Source organism: Sciurus carolinensis, chromosome 3 (genome assembly GCF_902686445.1).
Source record: "Sciurus carolinensis chromosome 3, mSciCar1.2, whole genome shotgun sequence".
NCBI classification, from domain to species: Eukaryota; Metazoa; Chordata; class Mammalia; order Rodentia; family Sciuridae; genus Sciurus; species Sciurus carolinensis.
Genome location: NC_062215.1, coordinates 149,753,855 through 149,773,482, shown reverse-complemented (window position 1 = coordinate 149,773,482; position 19,628 = coordinate 149,753,855). Strand labels below are relative to the sequence as shown.

The following is a 19,628-nucleotide window of genomic DNA, read 5'->3' as shown; positions in this document are numbered from 1 at the left end:
AAAAAAAAAAAAAAAAAAAAATTAAGTATATTAAAATAAATTACTAAAAAATAGTCAAATGATTCAAAAAAGGTAGAAAAGTGGAGAGACTAGAACAAACAAAAAATAGCAAACCTGTGTCCAAACATACCAATAATTCACTAAATGTAAATAGTCTAACCATAGCTAATTAAAAGAGACAGGATTAGATTAAAAAAGGGGGGGGGGGGGTAGAGATATAGTTCAGTTGGTAAAGTGCTTGCCTCACAAGTACAAGGCCCTGGGTTCAATCCCCAGCACTGCAAAAGATCCAGCTAGCTATATGCTGTATACAAGACAGCCCTTTAAATACAATATATACAGGATAAAACTATAAATATTATTATCAAAGTAGACTTAGAACAAGGAAATTTACCAGTGATAGAATGACACAGTAAAAGGTTTAATTCACCAAAAAAGATATAACAATACTAAATGTTAATACATTTTTTTAAAAACTTCAAAATACAAGAAGCAAAACCTAACAACTGAAAGAAGAAACAGAAAAATCAACTAATTTATTTCAAGAATTAATTACTTCTCTCTCAGTAACTGGTAAAACAAATAGAAAGAAAATCAGCAAAGATACGTAAGACCTGAATACCACTATCAATTTGGCTTAGAATGCTCCATTCAAAAAAAGCAGAACACCCAAGTGCACAGGAAACATCTGTAGAAGTGTATCACATCCTGGTACATAAAACAAACCTTAACAGATTCATAAGAAAAGAGATCATAAATATGTTCTCTGAAATGGAATCCAATTAACAAACAGGAGCTACTTCAAAAATCACCACATATTTGGAAATTGAACAAAAGACCCTTCTAAATAATCTGTGGGTCAAAGCACCAGCCTCACGGAAACACAATATTTTTAAGTAAAGTAAAATGAAAATACAACATATCAAGTTTTGGGGCGCATCTAAACAACTGCTTAGCAAATAATGTATAGCGTTACATGTTCTTATTAGAAAAGAAGGTCTCCAGAGACCCTGTGCCTACTAGAAGAAAAAGTAGACCAAAATCTCCACTACGCTGGTTCAGGAACTGAATTCCTTAACAATATCTCAGTCATAAAGAAGAATGAAATTATGGCATTTCCCAGTATATGGATGGAACAGGAGACTATCATGCTAAATGAAATAAGTCAATCCCCAAAATCAAAGGCCAAGGCTGGAGATACAGCTTAGTGGTAGAGTGCATGCCCAGCATGTGTGAGGCACTGGATTCTATTGTCAGCATCGCATATAAATAAATAAATAAATAAAATAAAGGTCCATCGACAATTAAAAACACATTTTTTTAAAAAACCCCAAAACTAAAGGCCAAATGTTCTCTCTGATATGCAGATGCTAACCCACAAGAAGGTGGGTTGAGGGGAGAATAGAAATTCACAGGATTAGACAAAGGGGAATAAAGGGAAAAGAGAGGAGATGGAAATAGGAAAGAAAAGTAGAAGGAATCAGACATATTTCTCCTGGGTTCATAAGTATACACAACCATGTTAACTTCACATCAACAACCACAAGAATGGGAAGTTATGTTCCATGTATGTATAATATATCAAAATATACTCTACTGTCATGTATCTCTAAAAAAATTTTAAAAATTTATAAAAACAAAAAATAAAAAATAAAGACCTCAAATTAATAATTTAAACTTCCATCTGAAAAGCTAGGATTAAAAAAAAATCTAAACCCAAGTCAAGTGAGAGGAAGAATATAATAAAGATAGGAGCAGAAATTCATGAAATGACAAAATATTAAAGAAATTAATGAAACCAAAAGCTGGTTCTTCAACAAGTTCTATAAAAATGATAAACCTATAGCAAGACTGACCAAGAAAAAAAATTACAAATTTCTAACAACAGGTATGAAAGGAAGGATGGAGATATCACTACAAATTCCACAGATTTAATTAAAAGAATAACGAGGGCTGGGGCTGGAGTTGGGGCTGAGTGGGGGAGCACTTGTCTCACATGCATGAGGCCCTGGGTTCGATCCTCAGCAACACATAAAAATAAATAAATAATATAACGGTACTGGGTCCATCTACAACTAAAAATATTTTTTAAAAGAAAAATAATGAAATTACCACAACTTCATGTACCTAAATGAACCAATTCCTTGAAAGACCAAAATGTACCAAAGCTCAAATCTCTAAAAATAGAGTCTAAATAGTCCTATATCTATTAAACTGATTTGATATCTTAAAATTCCTAGCAAAGAAAATTCCAGTCCAAGATGGTTTCACTAGGAAAATTCTACCTTAAAATTAAGAAAGAGATAATAACAATGCCAAAAAATCACTTCTAAAAAACAGTTGAGGACAAGGATACTTTTCAACTCATTTTATGAAGCCAGGATTACCCTGATGCCTAAACCAAAGACATTACAAGAACAGAACACTATAAACCAACACACCTCAGGAACACAGGTGTAAAAATTCTCAACAAAATATTAGTGAAAAGTCACTTTGGAAAACTGGTTGTTTGTTGGGGACTGAACCCATGTGTGCTCCAGCACTAGGATACATTCCCCAGTCCCTCTTTATTTTGAGACAAGATCTCACTAAGTTGCATAGGGCCTTGCTAAGTTGCTGAGGCTGGCCTCGAACTTGCAATCCTCCTGCCTCAGTCTCTCAAATCACTGAGATTACAAATGTGCACCATCACACCTGGCTGGTAGTTTCTTTTAAACATATACCTACTATATGACCCAACAACCCCACTCCTAGGTGTTTACACACACACACACACAACTATATACAAATGCTTACAGCAGCTTTATTCATAATCACCCCAAAATGTAAATCCCAAATATCCTTCAACTGGCAAGTAGAGAAACAATATGTGGTGCACCCATATAATGAAGTACAACTCAACAATAAAAAGAAATTAACTACTGATACATCCAACAAGTATGTTCTGCTACACGAATGAAGTTAGACTCAAAAGGCTAGGTACTACACAACTCATTTATATGACATTCTGAAAAAAGTAAAAGCAAATCAATTTCTATTACCTAGATATAAAGGAGAATGACTTCAAAAGGCATGAGGAAACCTCAGAAGTGATCAAAATCGTCTGTATTTTGACTGTAGTTATATTTACACAATTGTATTCTTTTATCAAAATTCATACAGTAGTATATCGAAAAGGATGAATTTTAGCATATACAAATTCAGTTAGCAAGTTAATCAAAAGACTATCAGACAGCTCTGGGGATGCAGTACAGTGGTAGAGTGCCTGCCAGCAAGAGCAAGGCCCTGGGTTCAATCCCCAGGACCTCAAAAGGATGGGAGGGAGGAAGATATCAGACAAAAAATAAGTTGACATATTTCATCAACCACTACTAGAAATACACAACTTAGAATAGACAACATCCAATGATACCCAAGGCCTCCAAACTATTAAGAAATAGACAAAAGTCAGTGTCTGTCTCTCAACACCACTCTGCCATTTCTCCTCCTACCACATTCTCTCTCACAGGAAGTCATCCATTCATTCAAAAAAAAACCTTTTCTGAGTCTCAATTAAAGCTTGCAAGTTCTCCCTTCCTGAACTGAGAGGAGAGAGAAACAGATTAATTATAAAAGACACCATAGATCTTGTTCTTGCCTCAAGCTGGTGCTGGAGGACCCTCCCTGATTCAGATATACCAAAAGTATGAAGCAAGAAAACAGCCAAACTTCAGGCTCAGATCTGCACAGGTGACAAGAGCACAGCTCACAGAAAGAAGGTGGAACACAGAACAGCTACAGCTGATGATAAAAAGCTTCAGAGTTCTCTTAAAAAAAAACTGGCTGTGAATAATATAGTTTATATTGAAGAGGTGAACATGATTATAGATGATTGGACAGTTATTGATTTCAACTATCCAAAAGTCCAAAGCTTCCCTGTCTGCCAATACCTTTGCAATTACTGGTCATGCAGAAGTCAAACCAATGACAGAAATGCTTCCTGGAATATTAAGTCAGCTTGGTGCTGACAGCTTAACAAGCCGTTAAGTTAGCTGAACAGTTCCCACAGCAGGTGTTGGACAGTAAAGCACCAAAACCAGAAGACAATGATAAAAAGAATGCCAATGTTCCAGATAATAGAAAATTTTGATGAAGAATCAAAGAACGAAGCTAACCAAAAAAATTTTTTGGTATTGTCAGCTTCAGCTGACATAGACTAGATTTAATAAAACAGCTCTGTGGTTCCAAAGTTTTACAGACATGAAGAATGAAGAACATCACCTGTTTCGAGTTCAGTAATATAAATATTTTGTATATTAATAATGCTGTTTGTTCAGCATTTTTCAGTTATTTGATTTTGTATTTTGCACTTCTTCCCAAGATCTTTTCTTTTGGTCAAAATATGAAGTATTGGTACAGTCTGAGGATGTTTTGGTTTTTGGTTTTTAGGGGGTACTGGGGATTGAACTCAGGAGCACTCAACCACTGAGCTACATCCCCAGGCCTATTCTGTATTTTTTTTTTTTTTTTTTGTATTTTATTTAGAGACAGGGTCTCACTGACTTGCTTGCGCCTCACTTTTCACTGAGGCTGGCTTTGAACTTGTGATCCTCCTGTCTCAGTCTCCCAAGTCACCCAAAAATTCTTAGGATAGCATTAATGGCAACTGCTTTTTAGAGACATGATTTCTTTTTTTTTATTTGTTCTAATTAGTTATACATGACAGTAGAATGCATTTTGACAAATCATACATAAATGGAGTATAACTCCTCTTTCCTCTGGCTGTACATGATGTAGAGTTACATGGGTCATGTAACTCTCATATATGCACACAGGTAATAATGTCCAATTCATTCCATTATCATTCCTACCCCCATGCTCCCTCCTCTCCCTTCACTCCCCTCTGTCTAATCCAAAATATTAGAGAAGTGATTTCTATCCTACAAGTCACCTAGCAATTCCTGATTGCAAACAAAGCACTATGACTCAAAATAGTCATGTGAGGTCACATTAGGTTTTTGCCATTAATTACTATTCTTCCTAGCAATATCACATATTTTATTGCTTTTACTGTTAACCCTTGAATATTATATAGTCTGTCTTAAATTCTAAAATCCATGAAGTCAAGGATGCCCTCTCAATACCTTATGAGCAGCTTTGCATAAAGTGAGAGTAGGTTCTAAAGTAATATAAACAGACATTACTAGTCCTTATAATTAGAAATATCAACACACATGCACAATGAAAAAAATAAATTAATGTAAAATGATTTCCTAAAAACTACCAGACATAACCCAGTAGATCCAGTAAAACATCAAGTGAAATAATAATTACAAAATTTTTGGAATGACAAATATAAAAATAATGGGCATTTTCTTTTATCTTCCAAATTTTCCACACTGCTAGATTGCTTTTGACTATTAAAATATTTAGTGTGTTATGCTCCAAAAGTCCATGGCCTATGCTGCTGCATATAGAATAAAGCAGCATTTAGAAAACCAGCTAATGATGACATTAACCAAAGCACCCAAGTAGGTTCAAAATCTCAGTCATTATTATGCTTTCATTTCCTTCATCCTTCAAATCTAATCAGTTAACAAACCTTATCAACCCTTTGCTTCTCAATAAGCTCTTTTTCATTCACAATACGACCACCCTATGTCATCAAAAGAAATTATGAGTGCTCAAAATAGAATGAGGGTAAATATAAAAATTTTTCCTATTTTTAACTGCTTTAAAAAATACCCACTTAAAGTACAAACGAGGTATTGTGAGGTTTATAACAGTGATAAGAAAAAAATATCTGACAAGTAACAAAATATTTGACAATGATAGCAAAGGACAGGAAGCAGGAAATGGAAGTATATTTACATAAAGTTCTAATGTGAAATATTAAACACCACAGATGCAGAACATTTCCATCTCTCCCAAAATTCTGCAAGAGAGTACAGCTCTATCTAGCACAGCCTCTAATACCATAGCAAAAGAAAAGTATATCTGAAAACTAAAAATGGACATAACAAGGAATTGTAAAAAAGAGTTAATCCAAAGAAAGATGGGGAAAAGAAGGCTTCACCTGATATTAATTCCTAAAATATATATTTGGCAACAGAAAGAAAAATACACACTTTCTGACGAAGACATTCCACTTCTAAGAATTTATCTAACAGATAAGTGCAAAGAGAAGTACATAAAAGAATATTCAATTAAGGTCCACTTTACAGCAAAAGACTGAAAATGATCTAAATGTTCACCAACAGAACCCTGATTAAATAATGTTTGGTCCATAATAAACCTATGTGACACAGTCACTAAGTATGCAAAGAATAATCCCAAAATTATATTAAAGTACAATCTGAATTTCTCTGAGAATGATCTGAAAGACAAATAGCAGGAAGACTGCTTCTTGTATTCTCTTTCCTACAGTTTTTATCATATGCATACATTAACTAGAAAGAAGGTGGGAGAGGAGAAGAAATAAGAGGGAGGGAGACATTGTGGTAGGTAGATTATACTGTCCAATTATAGTTAGTTCCTTGAGGACAAAGACTCCAAAAACATTTAATTTTACCAAGTTTACACTAGCTCATAAATATAAACGGGCCAATTTAAAATGTCACATTTCTGTCAGAATAAAGTAGAGCCAATTTCATCTCAATGATTACATGCTAACTTTGATCAGAAAAAGAGTATGATACACTTTTTAATTAAAATAAGAGCAAAGAAAGAAATGCTTCCTTTCAGTTGAAAATAAAATCTAGATATTCTCATTTCAAGTTCAACCCAGAACTGAGTGGTATTTGAAGGGGGTGGGGAGTACATTTTCTCCTTAAAGAGAAATACTAGGGGCTGGGGAGACAGCTCAGTCGGCAGAGTGCTTGCTTTGTAAGCACAAGGCCCTGGGTTCAATCCCCAGCACCCAAAAAAAAAAAAAAAAAAAAGGAGAAATACTAGTTTTTAGGGGCGGTGTATACAGCTCAGTGGCAGATCACTTGCCTAGCAAATACAAGACCCTGGGTTCAATCCCTAGTACCACGGGAAAAAATTACTTTTTACTTACACGTCTAGAATTAAGATCAAGAAATCAACGTATGTTGATGATTGTTAGGTCTGTATTTGACACAGATAGTGTCAAACTCTTAATTAAAATTAAACCTAAAACTGTTTAATCTATATTTTTCATACTAACTTGGTTTATATTAGTATCATTACAACAAACACTGTAAAAAATAACTACTACATTCAAGTTAAATACCTTTAAATTAAATCTACCAATTCTTTCCTTGTTCTTGATGTTTGTGAAACAAGAAAAAGTTCATTTTTTCAAAAAGAAGTCGAAAACTACAGAAAAATATTCATTACTTTGCTGTGAATGGCAAGATTCTTTCCATAGAAAGCTAGAATTTAACTCCTGGCAGATTAGGAAATATTCAGTTTCACAGTTGATAAGATTATAGCTAAATTTTCTCTTACACATCTGCATCAAAACTTGGTAGAAAAAATAAATGCCATTTTGGCTTATATTAATTATTTAATAAAAACATATTATGAGTCAGTCACAGTGGCCCACACCTGTAATCCCGCAGCTAAGGAGGCTGAGGCAAGAGGATGGAAAGTTCAAAGTCAATCTTAACAACGTGGCAAGGCCCTAAGCAACTCAGTGACACCTGTCTCTGAATAAAATACAAAAATGGGTTGGGGATGTGGCTCAGTAGTTGAATGCCCCTGGGTTCAATCCCCAATGCAAAATAAATAAATAAATAAATAAAAATTGTATTGTGATTGCTATATGTATTTTTAAGATGTATGCAAAAGATTGACTTCAAGAAATGTAAGTTAAATTGTATTTTACCCCAAGAAGAGCCAGCAAAAACACTTTTTAGTTTTAATAGTGAGGGACACCATACCACAGATCATATATCTCATTAGCATCTCATATAGTAAAAATTGAGAGTAAGACTATTTGACCATTTGAGCAAAGTTTAAAAAAAAGAATCATACAAGAATATCTTTAAAAAACATAAAACTGAAGTTTCCTCTACATCCCTGCTTGCTTCTCATATTGCTGCTATTACCAGAAGAGTATGGCACTATCTCTAGTAGACAGGAAAACCATACAAAATGAACAGGATAATAAGCTGGCCAAATAAACAAATACAGAGAAATCAGTCTATACTCAGAAAAACATTAATTATTACTAGAATATTATATCTCAGCTTACTGGTCATAAATGTACGGATTCCTTGAGAAATAGAAATTATTTTAAGAGTTTCTCCAGAGCAAAAAAAAAAAAAAACCTGAAAAACTGGAGAGGTTAACTAGACAGGCTCTGAACTTAAAGACACCAGACATCATGGGGCCTAAGACATTGAGAGCCCACACTTCATCACCCTACAGAAAGATCCCTCAGGCTACTAACCCAGTTCAGGCACACAAAACACCTAATCAGCATTTTAGTGTTCCATTTAAACATTAATAGAAAACTAAGGAAAGGTTCCAACAAGACAAAGATCAAGATAAAAAGAGCTGAGAACAATGCAAAAAGTAAAAGAAAGCTTTGAGGGTATTTACACATTTTATAAATATTTTCAGAATCAGACAGCAAGTAACACTGTTATTGAAAAATGAAAATATGGGGGCTGGGGCTGTAGCGCAGTGGTAGAGCACCTGCCTAGCGCGTGTGAGGCGCTGGGTTGATCCTCAGCACCACGTAAAATAAATAGATAAATTAAAAAAAAAAAAAAAAAAAAAGGTAATGTGTCCATCTACAATTTAAAAGAGAAAAAATTTTAATGAGGGGCTGGGGAAATAGCTCAGTCGGTAGAGTGCTTGCCTTGTAAGCACAAGGCCCTGGGTTCAATCCCCAGCACCCAAAAAAAAAAAAAAAAATTTTAATGAAAATATGCTAGCCAAAATGTAAAATTCAATATAATGATACAAAATAAAATAAATCTGCTAGAAAGAAAACCAAATAGAGTTGGAAACTAGAACAGAAATTTTTAAAATATATGTTTAATCCAGGAGGTACCACATCTGAATAACAGGGGTTCCAAAAAAAGATAATAGAAAGAAGAAATGATGGAAGAAAAAAATCTGGAAACCAAGTCTCCAAAAGAAAAATGCCCACAGCAAAAACAGCACACTGAATAGAAAACAAACAAGAACACCTCATATTAAGGAAATCTTTATTTCACAATGGTGATAACACTTTCACAGAGAAAACACATACAAAGAATTAAGAATCAGAATGGCATCAGAATTCTCAACAGCAATTCTAGAAGTTGGAAAATGAAGTGGTTTGTTCTTGTGACGCTGGGGACTAAGTCCAGGGCCTCCATCAGGCTATGCAAGTGCTCTACCATTGAAACACATGCCTAACCTGAAGTGCTTTCAGTATTAAGTTGAAGAATTCTAATTTATACTCAAACCATCAAACGTAAAGACCTATCTGCTTAAAGAACATATACCTCCCACGTACCCACTCTCAAAAATTATTGGAGGGCTGGGGAGATAGCTCAGCTGGTAGAGTGCTTGCCTCACAAGCACAAGGCCCTGAGTTCAATCCCCAGTACCGCAAAAAAAAAAAAAATTATTGGAGCATAAACTCCAGCAAAAGAAGATACAGAAATTGGCATATCCAAAATAGGAGAGAGTGCCAGGCAGGATAGTGCATGCCTGTAATCCCAGTGGCTCAGGAGGCTGCAGCAGGAAGATCATGAGTTCAAAGCCAGTCTCAGCAACTTAGCAAGGACTTATCTCTAAGTAAAATATTAAAAAGGGCTTGGGATATGGCTCAATGGTTAAGCGCCGCTGGATTCACTCTTCAGTACAAAAAAACAAAAGGAGAGGTGAAGGGAATTCCCAAAGAAGTTCCCAGACAATAGCTAAACCGCCAGACCTAAAGATCCATGGGCCAGTTTAGTATATGAGGATGGAAGACTCCAAAAGAGGTGTTTCCAAAGGAAAAAACCCAAAAGTGGCAAAATAAGGGATGGGGATGTGGCTCAGTGGTACAGCATTTGCCTAACCTACAAACAAAAGTATCAGTATCAGGTATTTAGACAGCCCCCCCACATATTTTTAAATAATTAAAATAAAGTTTCCATTATCAAAAGTTGGGGGATTAATTTGTGATAAATACATAGAAAACGAAGCAAACAAAAAAAGCAATTTTAATTTCAAGGACCATAAAAACTTATAAAGGAAATGTAAATGTAGCATACCCCAAGTTCTGATGCTAACAATACTTGGACAGTCATAATAATTTAAATATTAATAATGATTAACCAAAAGGTTGCTGTATCTATAATAGGAAGGAGGATTGTGATCAGAATCAAGTCTACTTTTCATAGCAGAAGTCACTATATAATAAATGAAATGAAATAAAATAAACTTCCTAAAGTAACAGTTTAAAGCATTTTATAAAATACTTAGAAATTAGTAAATAAACACTAAAAGAAACCCTAAGGATTGAAAGTGGTTGTCTCTACTGACAGGAAATATGAGGGGACAGAGTTGTAGCAGGAGAACCTATCTGATATTTTAAATTATATACACTTTGATAAAAAATAAACTTTTAATTTAAAAAATACATTATTAAGATAAGCACGCTATTTGTTTTCTTCCAGTAGTTTGGAAATGGAAATAGCTGACTTCTCAACTTCCCTTCTACTGCTATCTATCATCTTAACCGCGGCCTTAGCCCTTCCCTTCCGCAGCAAATGAAGAGTCCTTAGTTGTTTTTGAGATTTCCAGACTCTACACACACTGGATCCCATTGCTGCCTCTCACATGATCCATGATCTTGCTCAATCTACTACTATCACCTTCTCTTGTCATCTTTCTCCTCTGAATTCTTCTCCTAAACCTAGAAACATGCTAAAATTTTCCCCATCCTATAAGTAAACTCAGCACAACTCTTCATCCGGGTTTGTCACTTTCCTTTCACTGACGTGGAGTAATTTATACTCATATCCAACACAGTACTCAAATGACTTTCTCTCAGAGATCATCAACTGACCTAAATGCCAATTCAAGTCTATTCTATAAGCTTGGCCTACTTGTTCTCTTCATAGCATGTGAAAATCTTTAACATATCCTCCTTGAAATATAATCTTTCCTTTGACGTTCTCCTATCACATTCTCAGGCTTCTTTGCTTGCTGGTTTTTCTTTCTACCCTTAAAATGCTTGTCCTCAGCATTCTCACCATCATCTTATCCATTCTAGTGAGTAATCATTTCAATGTTGCCAGCATGCAAATGCTTAGCACAAAGTGTTAACAAAATGCTCAGTCACTGGACTGAAATGAATGAATTCCCAATTTTTTTTACTTACAATTCAAACTGCATCCCTGAGTTCTAAAACTGTTCTTTGCCACAATCTAGAAAATCACCTGGATTTCTTGAAAGCACAAACTTTCAGTAACTTTCCAGAACTGAGCACATTTTCCTTTCTCAAATCTGCTCTACACACTGTCATCAATTAGTACCACCATCCACACTATCAACTTCAGTACTTCTTTTCTCAATATCTACATCCAACAGGTCACTACGTCAAAGTTTCTTCACCCTCCTTCATCTATGCCATTCCTACTGCACCTAAATTCAGGTGCTCATCAAAGTCTTTGAGTTACTCTCTTCCATCCTGAATTCACATTTTATTCATCCTAAATATACATTTACAAAAGACACACTCACTACTCAATCTCAGAATACAAATACTAAGCTAACTTTTAAATCCTTGGATGAGGAGGATAACAGAGATGATATGAAAATAGCTAATCCTAGAAGATTCTTATACCCTGTGAGAGATTACCAGGCTATTTATTATCCTTATAACAACCCTCTACCATAAGTACTATCACTATCCCCTTTTTACAGATGAGGTACATTTGCCTAAGTTCAACAGTTTAGTAACAGAGTTCAGGATCTGAGCTCTGGCAGTCTGACTCCAGAGCACATACTATCAGTACAGAACACATTCTAATTCATTTTAGTTTACACATTCTACTCAGGACCATTCTGAAATTGTTAAATTAAGTTAAATTACTCTCTTCCTATGGCTTCCTCTTCCCTTCCCCAATATTTTCCTATACCCTACATTTTAAGCCTTACAGGACTGAACATGACATGCATTTTCATAAGTCTGAGAGACTCAACTGCAAAGTTCTGTTCCTCCATTTCCAACTCAAATCAAAAGCCTGGGCTGGGGCTGTAGTTCAGTGGGAGAGCACATGCTTGGCATGTGTGACACACTGGGTTTGATTCTCAGCACCTCATATAAATAAGTAAAATAAAGGTCTATTGACAACTAAAAAAATATTTTTAAAGAAATCAAAAGCCATTTCTCAGAGAACTTCTATACCCATCCCTATTAAATTATTCACTATGAGCCCACAACACTCATTATGTTATATACTATGTACCTGTCTTACATGGCTAGTTTGAGTCTTTGGAGTTTCCTGTATTTTTTACAGGATGTTAAAATACATCTTTGTACTGCATAATTAGTAACATACAGGGTAGTTCAATCAAACTTACAGAACTGAACTTAGAGTGAAAATTCTAGCCAAAATGTAAAACCAACAGTAAACTTCTATACTGCATCATCATCAACTGTAAAATACAGACATCACAAACCAAAAGGATTCCCTTAAGGTGTGAAATTAGCAGCAGCCCTCCAAATTAAGTGAGAGGCACTGAATTCTTAAGAGCTCTGTACTTCACAAGGTGCTAGAAAACAGAAACAAATGCCACCAATACTAAGTTCTAGTACCCTACTTTCTAATTGTGCCTATTAGTCCAGAGAAGTGCATCTTCTGTTGCTGTTCTTAGTATTCTCCCAACCCCAATAAACCACCAAATTCACACAACTTAATACATGCAGAGTAAGGGAAAAACTTCCCAAGAACATATCTTGCTATCAATATACCAGCTGCACCACAAAAATAACAAATACTGTGCTAATTTCTTTTTTTTTCACATGAGTCCTCTAGTTCTTTTCCTTGGGAACTTCTAGTAATAATTTTTCAATTTCAAGTACAGCAAAATCACTGGGGAGAAAAAGAGTGCAGGGAGTGCGTGGGGACTTGAAAGGCCCACAGTAGGGCCTGGAAACTTGCATTTTTAACAAATACCCTTCAACATTTTCCAACACCAACCACCAATTCTCTGACTCTCTGGACATCAAATGGATGTTCAAGATACAATTCAATTCTGATCCTAACTAGACAGAGTTAGCACAGACTCCACACCTTAAGGGCTTAGTCCCACAAGACTGCCCTCCACAACAGATACTACAAGTCCTTGGCCACCTATACTTCTGACCAACCAGTTATAAATCACATTTGGCGATTTCCTAGAATGGGTCACAGAGCTCAGGAAAATACTACATTTACATTTACTTACCAGTTAATTATAAAGGGCACAAGTCAGGAATAGCCATGTGGAAGAGATTCACAGTACAAGGTATGAGGGTGACTATAGTTTAAAATACTGTACAGTTGACCCCTGAACAACACAGATTTGAACTGCTCAAGTTAGTGTGAACCAAAATGATTTTTAAGGGATTCTATCACAATTTTAAAAAAAATTTACAGAACTGCATCATCTAGACATACCAAAAACAAAAAAAGTTTAAACATTAGATATGTCACAACTGCATAAAACACAGGTGTCCCCATATAGTTTACTATTACCTATAGGTAGTCTATTTTATCATTTCTACCATATAATATCCATCAGACTATTACAGAAAGTTAACATTTACGAAAACTTAGTATGCAAACACAGACCAAATATGGCCCCATTCTTAGTCAAGAGAAATGTAAACAAAAGTAAAGATGCAATATTAAATCATAACTGCATAAAATTAAATGTACTATTACTGTACTCCTATAATAATTTCAGAGCCACTTCCTGTTCCTATTTTGGTGAGCTCAAGAGTTTTGAGAAAAACAGTTTGACTGATCATCTATGCCTGAGCAGTTCAACTCTCTGGTAAATTGCAGGTGGCAGTAAAAAGTAATCTCTTTGAGGTTCTCATGTATTTTTCACCATGTAAATAAACATAACATACAAAATGTGTTCATTCACTATGTTTTCAGTGAAATTTCTAGTAAACTACAGGCTGTCGGTCAAGTTTGGGAGTAGTCAAAAGTTATAGGCAGATTTTCAACTGCTTCCCAAATTGTTTGAGTCTACTGGATTGTGTATTTCAAAATATACAAATATAAAACCATGGATTTTAAATGTTCTCACCACAAAGAAACCCTAAGTATTTGAGGTGACAGGTGTATTAATTAGCCTAATTTGACATTCCACAATATATACATGTATTAAAACATCACATTGTATCACATATATACATTATTTGTCAATAAAACTAAAAAACAATTACATACAACCATGAAAACTGAGGCTACACTGGCAATTTGTTACATCCACTAAAACTAGAAGCAACACTAATAAGATACACAAAAACTTCTTATACTGAGCTACTATGCTGTTTTTCTCTTTTCTTTCATTTATCCCTAACATCATATGAAATAGATATCATCACCAATTTTACAGATAAGAATGTTAAGGGTTACAAAGTTACTTCCCCACATCCCTTGGCTTGTAAGTGATAGAACTTGACAGTATTAAACCCAGACTGTTCACCCAAAGTCTACTCTCCTAACTTTTAAGTTATGCCACCTCCTTATTTTTAATATATGTACTTGAAATTTTACTAAGATAAAGTCAGGCAAAAGAAGAGAAGGTTTTTCACAAACTTCACAGCACTGAAGATGGAATGTTTAAACCATCTGTCAGGGGTGGGTGCTCAGATCACCTTACCATAGTAAAGAGAAGGAAATTCTAGATTAGGCAAAGATTAGCTCAAACCCAAGATGAATGAGGCAACAAGGTAGACATCCTAAGACCTTCAACTTAGGGACTTTTGGAGCCCTAAAAAGGTTATGACATCCATCTCACCCAATAAGACCTACGAGCCTGCAGGCTGATCTGAAAGTTGAGTCACATGATGTTTAAAAAACTATATGTGGCTGTATGGGATGTGTGGCTGTGATAATTTATCTTTGTTCCTCCAAGAGAGTAGACTTCTAGAATTTCCCTCTGAATAAAGATGCTAAAAGTGCAAGGTGACTAGGTGGGAGCCAAGGTGGACAACTGGGGATTAGGATGTTAAGTGGCCTCATGATTGGGATGCCTGCCCAAACATTGGGATTGGAGATAATGGATGAAGATCAATAAATGGAAGACGTCTTGGATAAGTTTGCTAATTGTCATGAGCAAACATACAAAGAATTTCAGAGCACTTTTACTCATCTTTCAAAAGAAGACAATGTGACCAAAACAAGAGCATCTGGAACTGATGCTTCAGGAAAAATATTTACCTCAGTAAAATTTACTCATAAAAATAAACCAAATGACTACCATCTTAGAAAAACAACTGTATTTCATCATACTTTATCACAGTGTTTGGAAGAACAGATAAATATGATAGATGAAGGTCAAAAAGTTGGCAAAGTGATCTGAACAGAGAAGGAAAGATCAAGGTAGACAACTTCCTAGATTTAGAAGACTTGGACATGGATGAAGAGATTAAGCCCCAAGTGAGCAAGGATTTCCTGCTGCTTCCAGGAGAAGTGGTAGAGGATGTAAGCACCAGTGTTTGTTCTTACAGTCCTTCTGTGAACCAGCCTCACTGCTGAAGTGAAGCCAAAACCCACTGTACAGGGAAGAGAAAGAAAAGGAGATAGTTTGTGATGAAGTCCAGCCCTCTCGCTTAATGAAGAATTTGATTATGACCACGTGGCTCTAACCCCCAAGTTCACTGCTGCAGATGGAGACCATCAGAGAGCTACTGAAGCAAGAGAGAAAGAACACCAATACAAACCGATGACTGATTTACCAAAGCACCCCTATTTTGTTTTGTTTTTATTCATTCAAGCAGCATTAGACTAAACGATACACCAGCCAGAAAAAAAAAAAGAACTATATGTAGTAGACCCTTTCCTCCTAAAATAAGAACTTTTACATTTCATTGATCTTGCAAACTGATAACTTCCCTTTAATCAAAACAAGTGCAGTAACTGAAGACTCTTCCAGAGTAAGTCATACAAAATAGCAAATTATTTAATCATACCATGTGCTAAGAAGTGAAATCTGGAAAAATTTTTTCCCACTCTACACAGATGATCACCAGAGTGAAAGAAGAATACATTCCAGGAAAGAAGCTATCAGACATTTACATCTGAGTAAGTAAGATTTAATAACAACCAATATCCCTTACACTGGTTTAGAGTGCTACACCAGGAGAGTAACTTTTCATGGAGGGTTGGGGGTGGGTAATCATGATGATTAATTTTACAGCATAAATATTCTATAGAATGACTCATCTGGGGGAAATGAAACTTTGGAAAATGTGCAAAATGGAATGGGCACACCAGGATCCTAAGATTCCAGGAAAAAAAGGGCCTCCTAGAAACCAGATGAAAAAAAGCACCTTCCTCCACAGTTTACCAATACTGAATTTAGCCTACTTCTCAGGCTGCTTCTCTGCTTTGAGTATCAAATAACTGACAGGATATCCAGATTCTGTATTCAGACGGGGGTCTCCAGGTCCTCCCTCTGCCTTACTGCCCACTCTAGTAGCTCTTTCCTTTCCACCTGATGCATTATGCTGGTTCCAGAAGGCCAAAGGCAAACTGAAGCAATCCTGTTCACCAGATAAGAACTGCCACAAAACTAAGTAGATGTAATTTGGTGTGCCATATCTTTCTCAGGTATTATCTTCTACATCATGAAACTCCTTCCTTAATAAAATTTGAAGACTTGGTCTTTGAAATACAACCAACCAGAGTTCAAATACCAACTCTGCCACTTGTTACTTAGGCTACGGTGAAGCTAAAATGAAAATTTGTATTTCATATTTTTGATATGAAAATCACTTCATAGGAGGAGTTCAACAAGTGATAGATATTATGGAGGGGAGTGAGGCAGGAAATCCTAGTACTCTCATTTAACAAAGTTTTTTAAAAGCATTCTGCATTCTCAAAACAGGGCTCTGGTTCTAATTAGAAAACACTGTTGATCATTTTCTAGAGTAATTCTCCCCCAAACTACTATCTAAAACCTTTCACAAAACAGTTTCATCCTCCTCTTTCCACTTCTGAAACCACTTCATCTGAGTCACTTGGTTAGAAAGTACTGTACTAAGCTCAGAATTTTCTGGCTCTGATCTGTCTTTAGAACCTTGCATGGGGTCCACAAGGGGCATTGCTGGCCAGAACCTGAGTCCTAACAATTTATGTCTGGGGCAAGTGGGCAAAGCATGTTTCCTGTGTTGCAGAATAAAATCCTGCTTCCTGATGTCAAAAAAAAAAAAAAAAAAAAAGGTAATATACTAAGCTTCCCGAAATTCCCAATCATTCTTCCTAGAAATTCCCCAAACAGGTAAAGACAAAGGTATATGTTGGCACACATATTACTGCATAACTAAAAACTACCCATTTCTTTTTTCACTAGGTTTGAATGGAGAGGCAGCCAAATGACTTTATTCCTTTCCACGTCCCTCAATTTGCATTTCTTTTGAGTCACTCCTTCTTAAATGACTACTTGGAATCGAACAGCTTCACTCAGGACATTTCCCAAGAAAGCTGTCAGGTATATAGAACAAGAAATTTTAGGTCTCCCCAACAATAAGAGAAGAAGGGAAACCGATGAATTTTGTTTTTGTACATCCAAAATTCAAAATCAGCATATCAGTAATACATCCTAAGGTTTAGATCCTTAGACAAAATCCATAAACCTTCCAAAGGAATCCTGCTTGTCACTTCTTGCTATCCATTTATCAAGTCTTACGAAATGCAAAAAAACGCTTCCATCCTCACGGATCTTCAGTGATCCAAATCGACCATTGCTCAAGTGCATTCAGTTCCACAGAGCGAAAATGTTTTGTGGAACAGAAATACTTAGCAGCACACATCCTCTATGCTAGCGTTAATCACGTCATTAAAACAAAGTCACAAACCACTCCTAGCCTCACCCTCAAGGGAAGGTAAGCAGTGACCAGCGCAGGACCAGAACCCCAGGTTTATCATTAACACGTACAGCCCAAACACAAGGTTAGCAGCTGCCACTTCCAGCGCCCGGGAACGCGCGGGACCGGCGGAAGGATGAATGAGGCCGGCAGAGGGCGGCGGCGGCTGGGTCACCGGGCACCGGGCAAAGGCGGGGCCTCACTCCCGGGGGGCACTCACCCCGCCCCCTGCGGGGGCCCCGCCCCCGGCCCCGGCCCCGCCCCCGCCCCGGGCTCCGCTGTAGCGCCGCAGTCTCTGCGCGGATCCCCAAGACCCTTCCCTGCCGCCGCCTCCCGGCCCCCACACGTACCTGCTTTGCACACCGGAGCGCTCGGACTCCTCTTCTCCGGGGAGGGGCGGCTCTGCTCTGGGGACCTCCTCCGGTGCCGGACGCGGGCTGGGGGTGGGGCCGCGCTCACCTCGCTGGTCCACAGGTGGGTGGGTGACGAGCAAGGCGACGACACTGTGCCCAGCAGCGGAGGCGGCGGTGGGGGTTGCGGCCGTGGGGGGCTTCCGCGAGCCCCGGGCGCGGCGCCGCGCGTGGGACTGGTGCCCCGCGTGGACGTCGCGGACGCGCCCGTCTGCGTAGCTACCGTGGGGCTGGTGCGCGCGGTAGTGCTCCCGCTGCCGCGCGTGGGGCTCGTGCTGCGCGAGGCAGTGCGCGGGCCCCCGCCGCCGCCGCCTGAGGGGCCTGAGGCGCCACCGCAGCAGCTGCCGTTGTTGTTGCCGCCGCCGCCGCCGCCGTTGCTCCGCGTGGGGCTGCCATGTTGCTGCTGCTGCTTCAGTTGGAATGGAACCGTCGCCCTCATGGGCTGCAGGCGGCTCCCAGGTCCCCCGGCCGTGGCGACCGCACCACCCCCGAGGGCGCCGGCCGGCGTGGGGGACCCATTGCGCCTCACCCGCTGGGACATGGTCCCCCCTCCCCGGTGACTGGGCGAGACGGGGGGGGTTTGCTGTTGTTGGGTTGCAGGGGGAAGATTCTCGGGGCCGGAGGGAAGGCCCCCGCGACCAGGTGACGAAGCCGGACTCCGGGTGCGAGGTGCGACTGGGCCGCGGCCGGCAGCAACGAGGTGGTGCAGCCGCCGCCGCCGCCGTCGCTGCTCCTCATCAACAATAGTGTCTCCTCTGCTGCCCCCGCCCCCCGCGGGTGCCCATTGGTGCAGCGTCAGCCGCGCTCGAGCCGCTCCACCGCGCCCATTGGCTGCGAACAGCTCAGGTCCCGGGCCCCCGGGGCCTTAGAGAGCCTGGGTTTGTGCGGAGACCGTCTGCTCTTTAAAGAGAAAGAGACCCGCCCCCCGGGGGGAGGAGGAGCGGAGGACGCAGGCCGTGTGTATGTGTAGAGTGCGCGCGCGCACGCGTGTGTGTACTCGTGAATGTACGCGTAGGCGCGCGCCTGATGAGGCGCGTCTCTCCCTTCCCGCTGGGGGGAGCCCTGGGGCTCACACTATGGAGTATTGCCAAAGGGACTGCCCAGAACCGTAGCGGTCCCCAGACAGTCCGAAGCTTTTCCTCCATAACTTATTTCCTTACTACAGTACTGTGTACAGGGTATTAACACGTACG

At 38.5% G+C, this 19,628-nt stretch overlaps 1 protein-coding gene and 2 pseudogenes across 1 annotated transcript in view; 2 read left to right on the top strand and 1 right to left on the bottom strand.

Moving 5' to 3' along the window:
* Fam117b (family with sequence similarity 117 member B) overlaps positions 1-19,178 on the bottom strand; it is a 113,466-nt gene extending 94,288 nt beyond the window's left edge. Inside the window, exon 1 of the mRNA XM_047545666.1 lies at positions 18,376-19,178. Within this exon, the coding sequence (XP_047401622.1) occupies positions 18,376-18,976 (601 nt within the window). The 5' untranslated portion in view covers positions 18,977-19,178. The remainder of the gene's footprint in view (positions 1-18,375) is intronic.
* On the top strand, positions 3,690-4,199 carry LOC124981314 (transcription factor BTF3 homolog 4-like; annotated as a pseudogene).
* On the top strand, positions 15,178-15,948 carry LOC124981310 (intraflagellar transport-associated protein-like; annotated as a pseudogene).
* Positions 19,179-19,628: the final 450 nt, after the last annotated feature.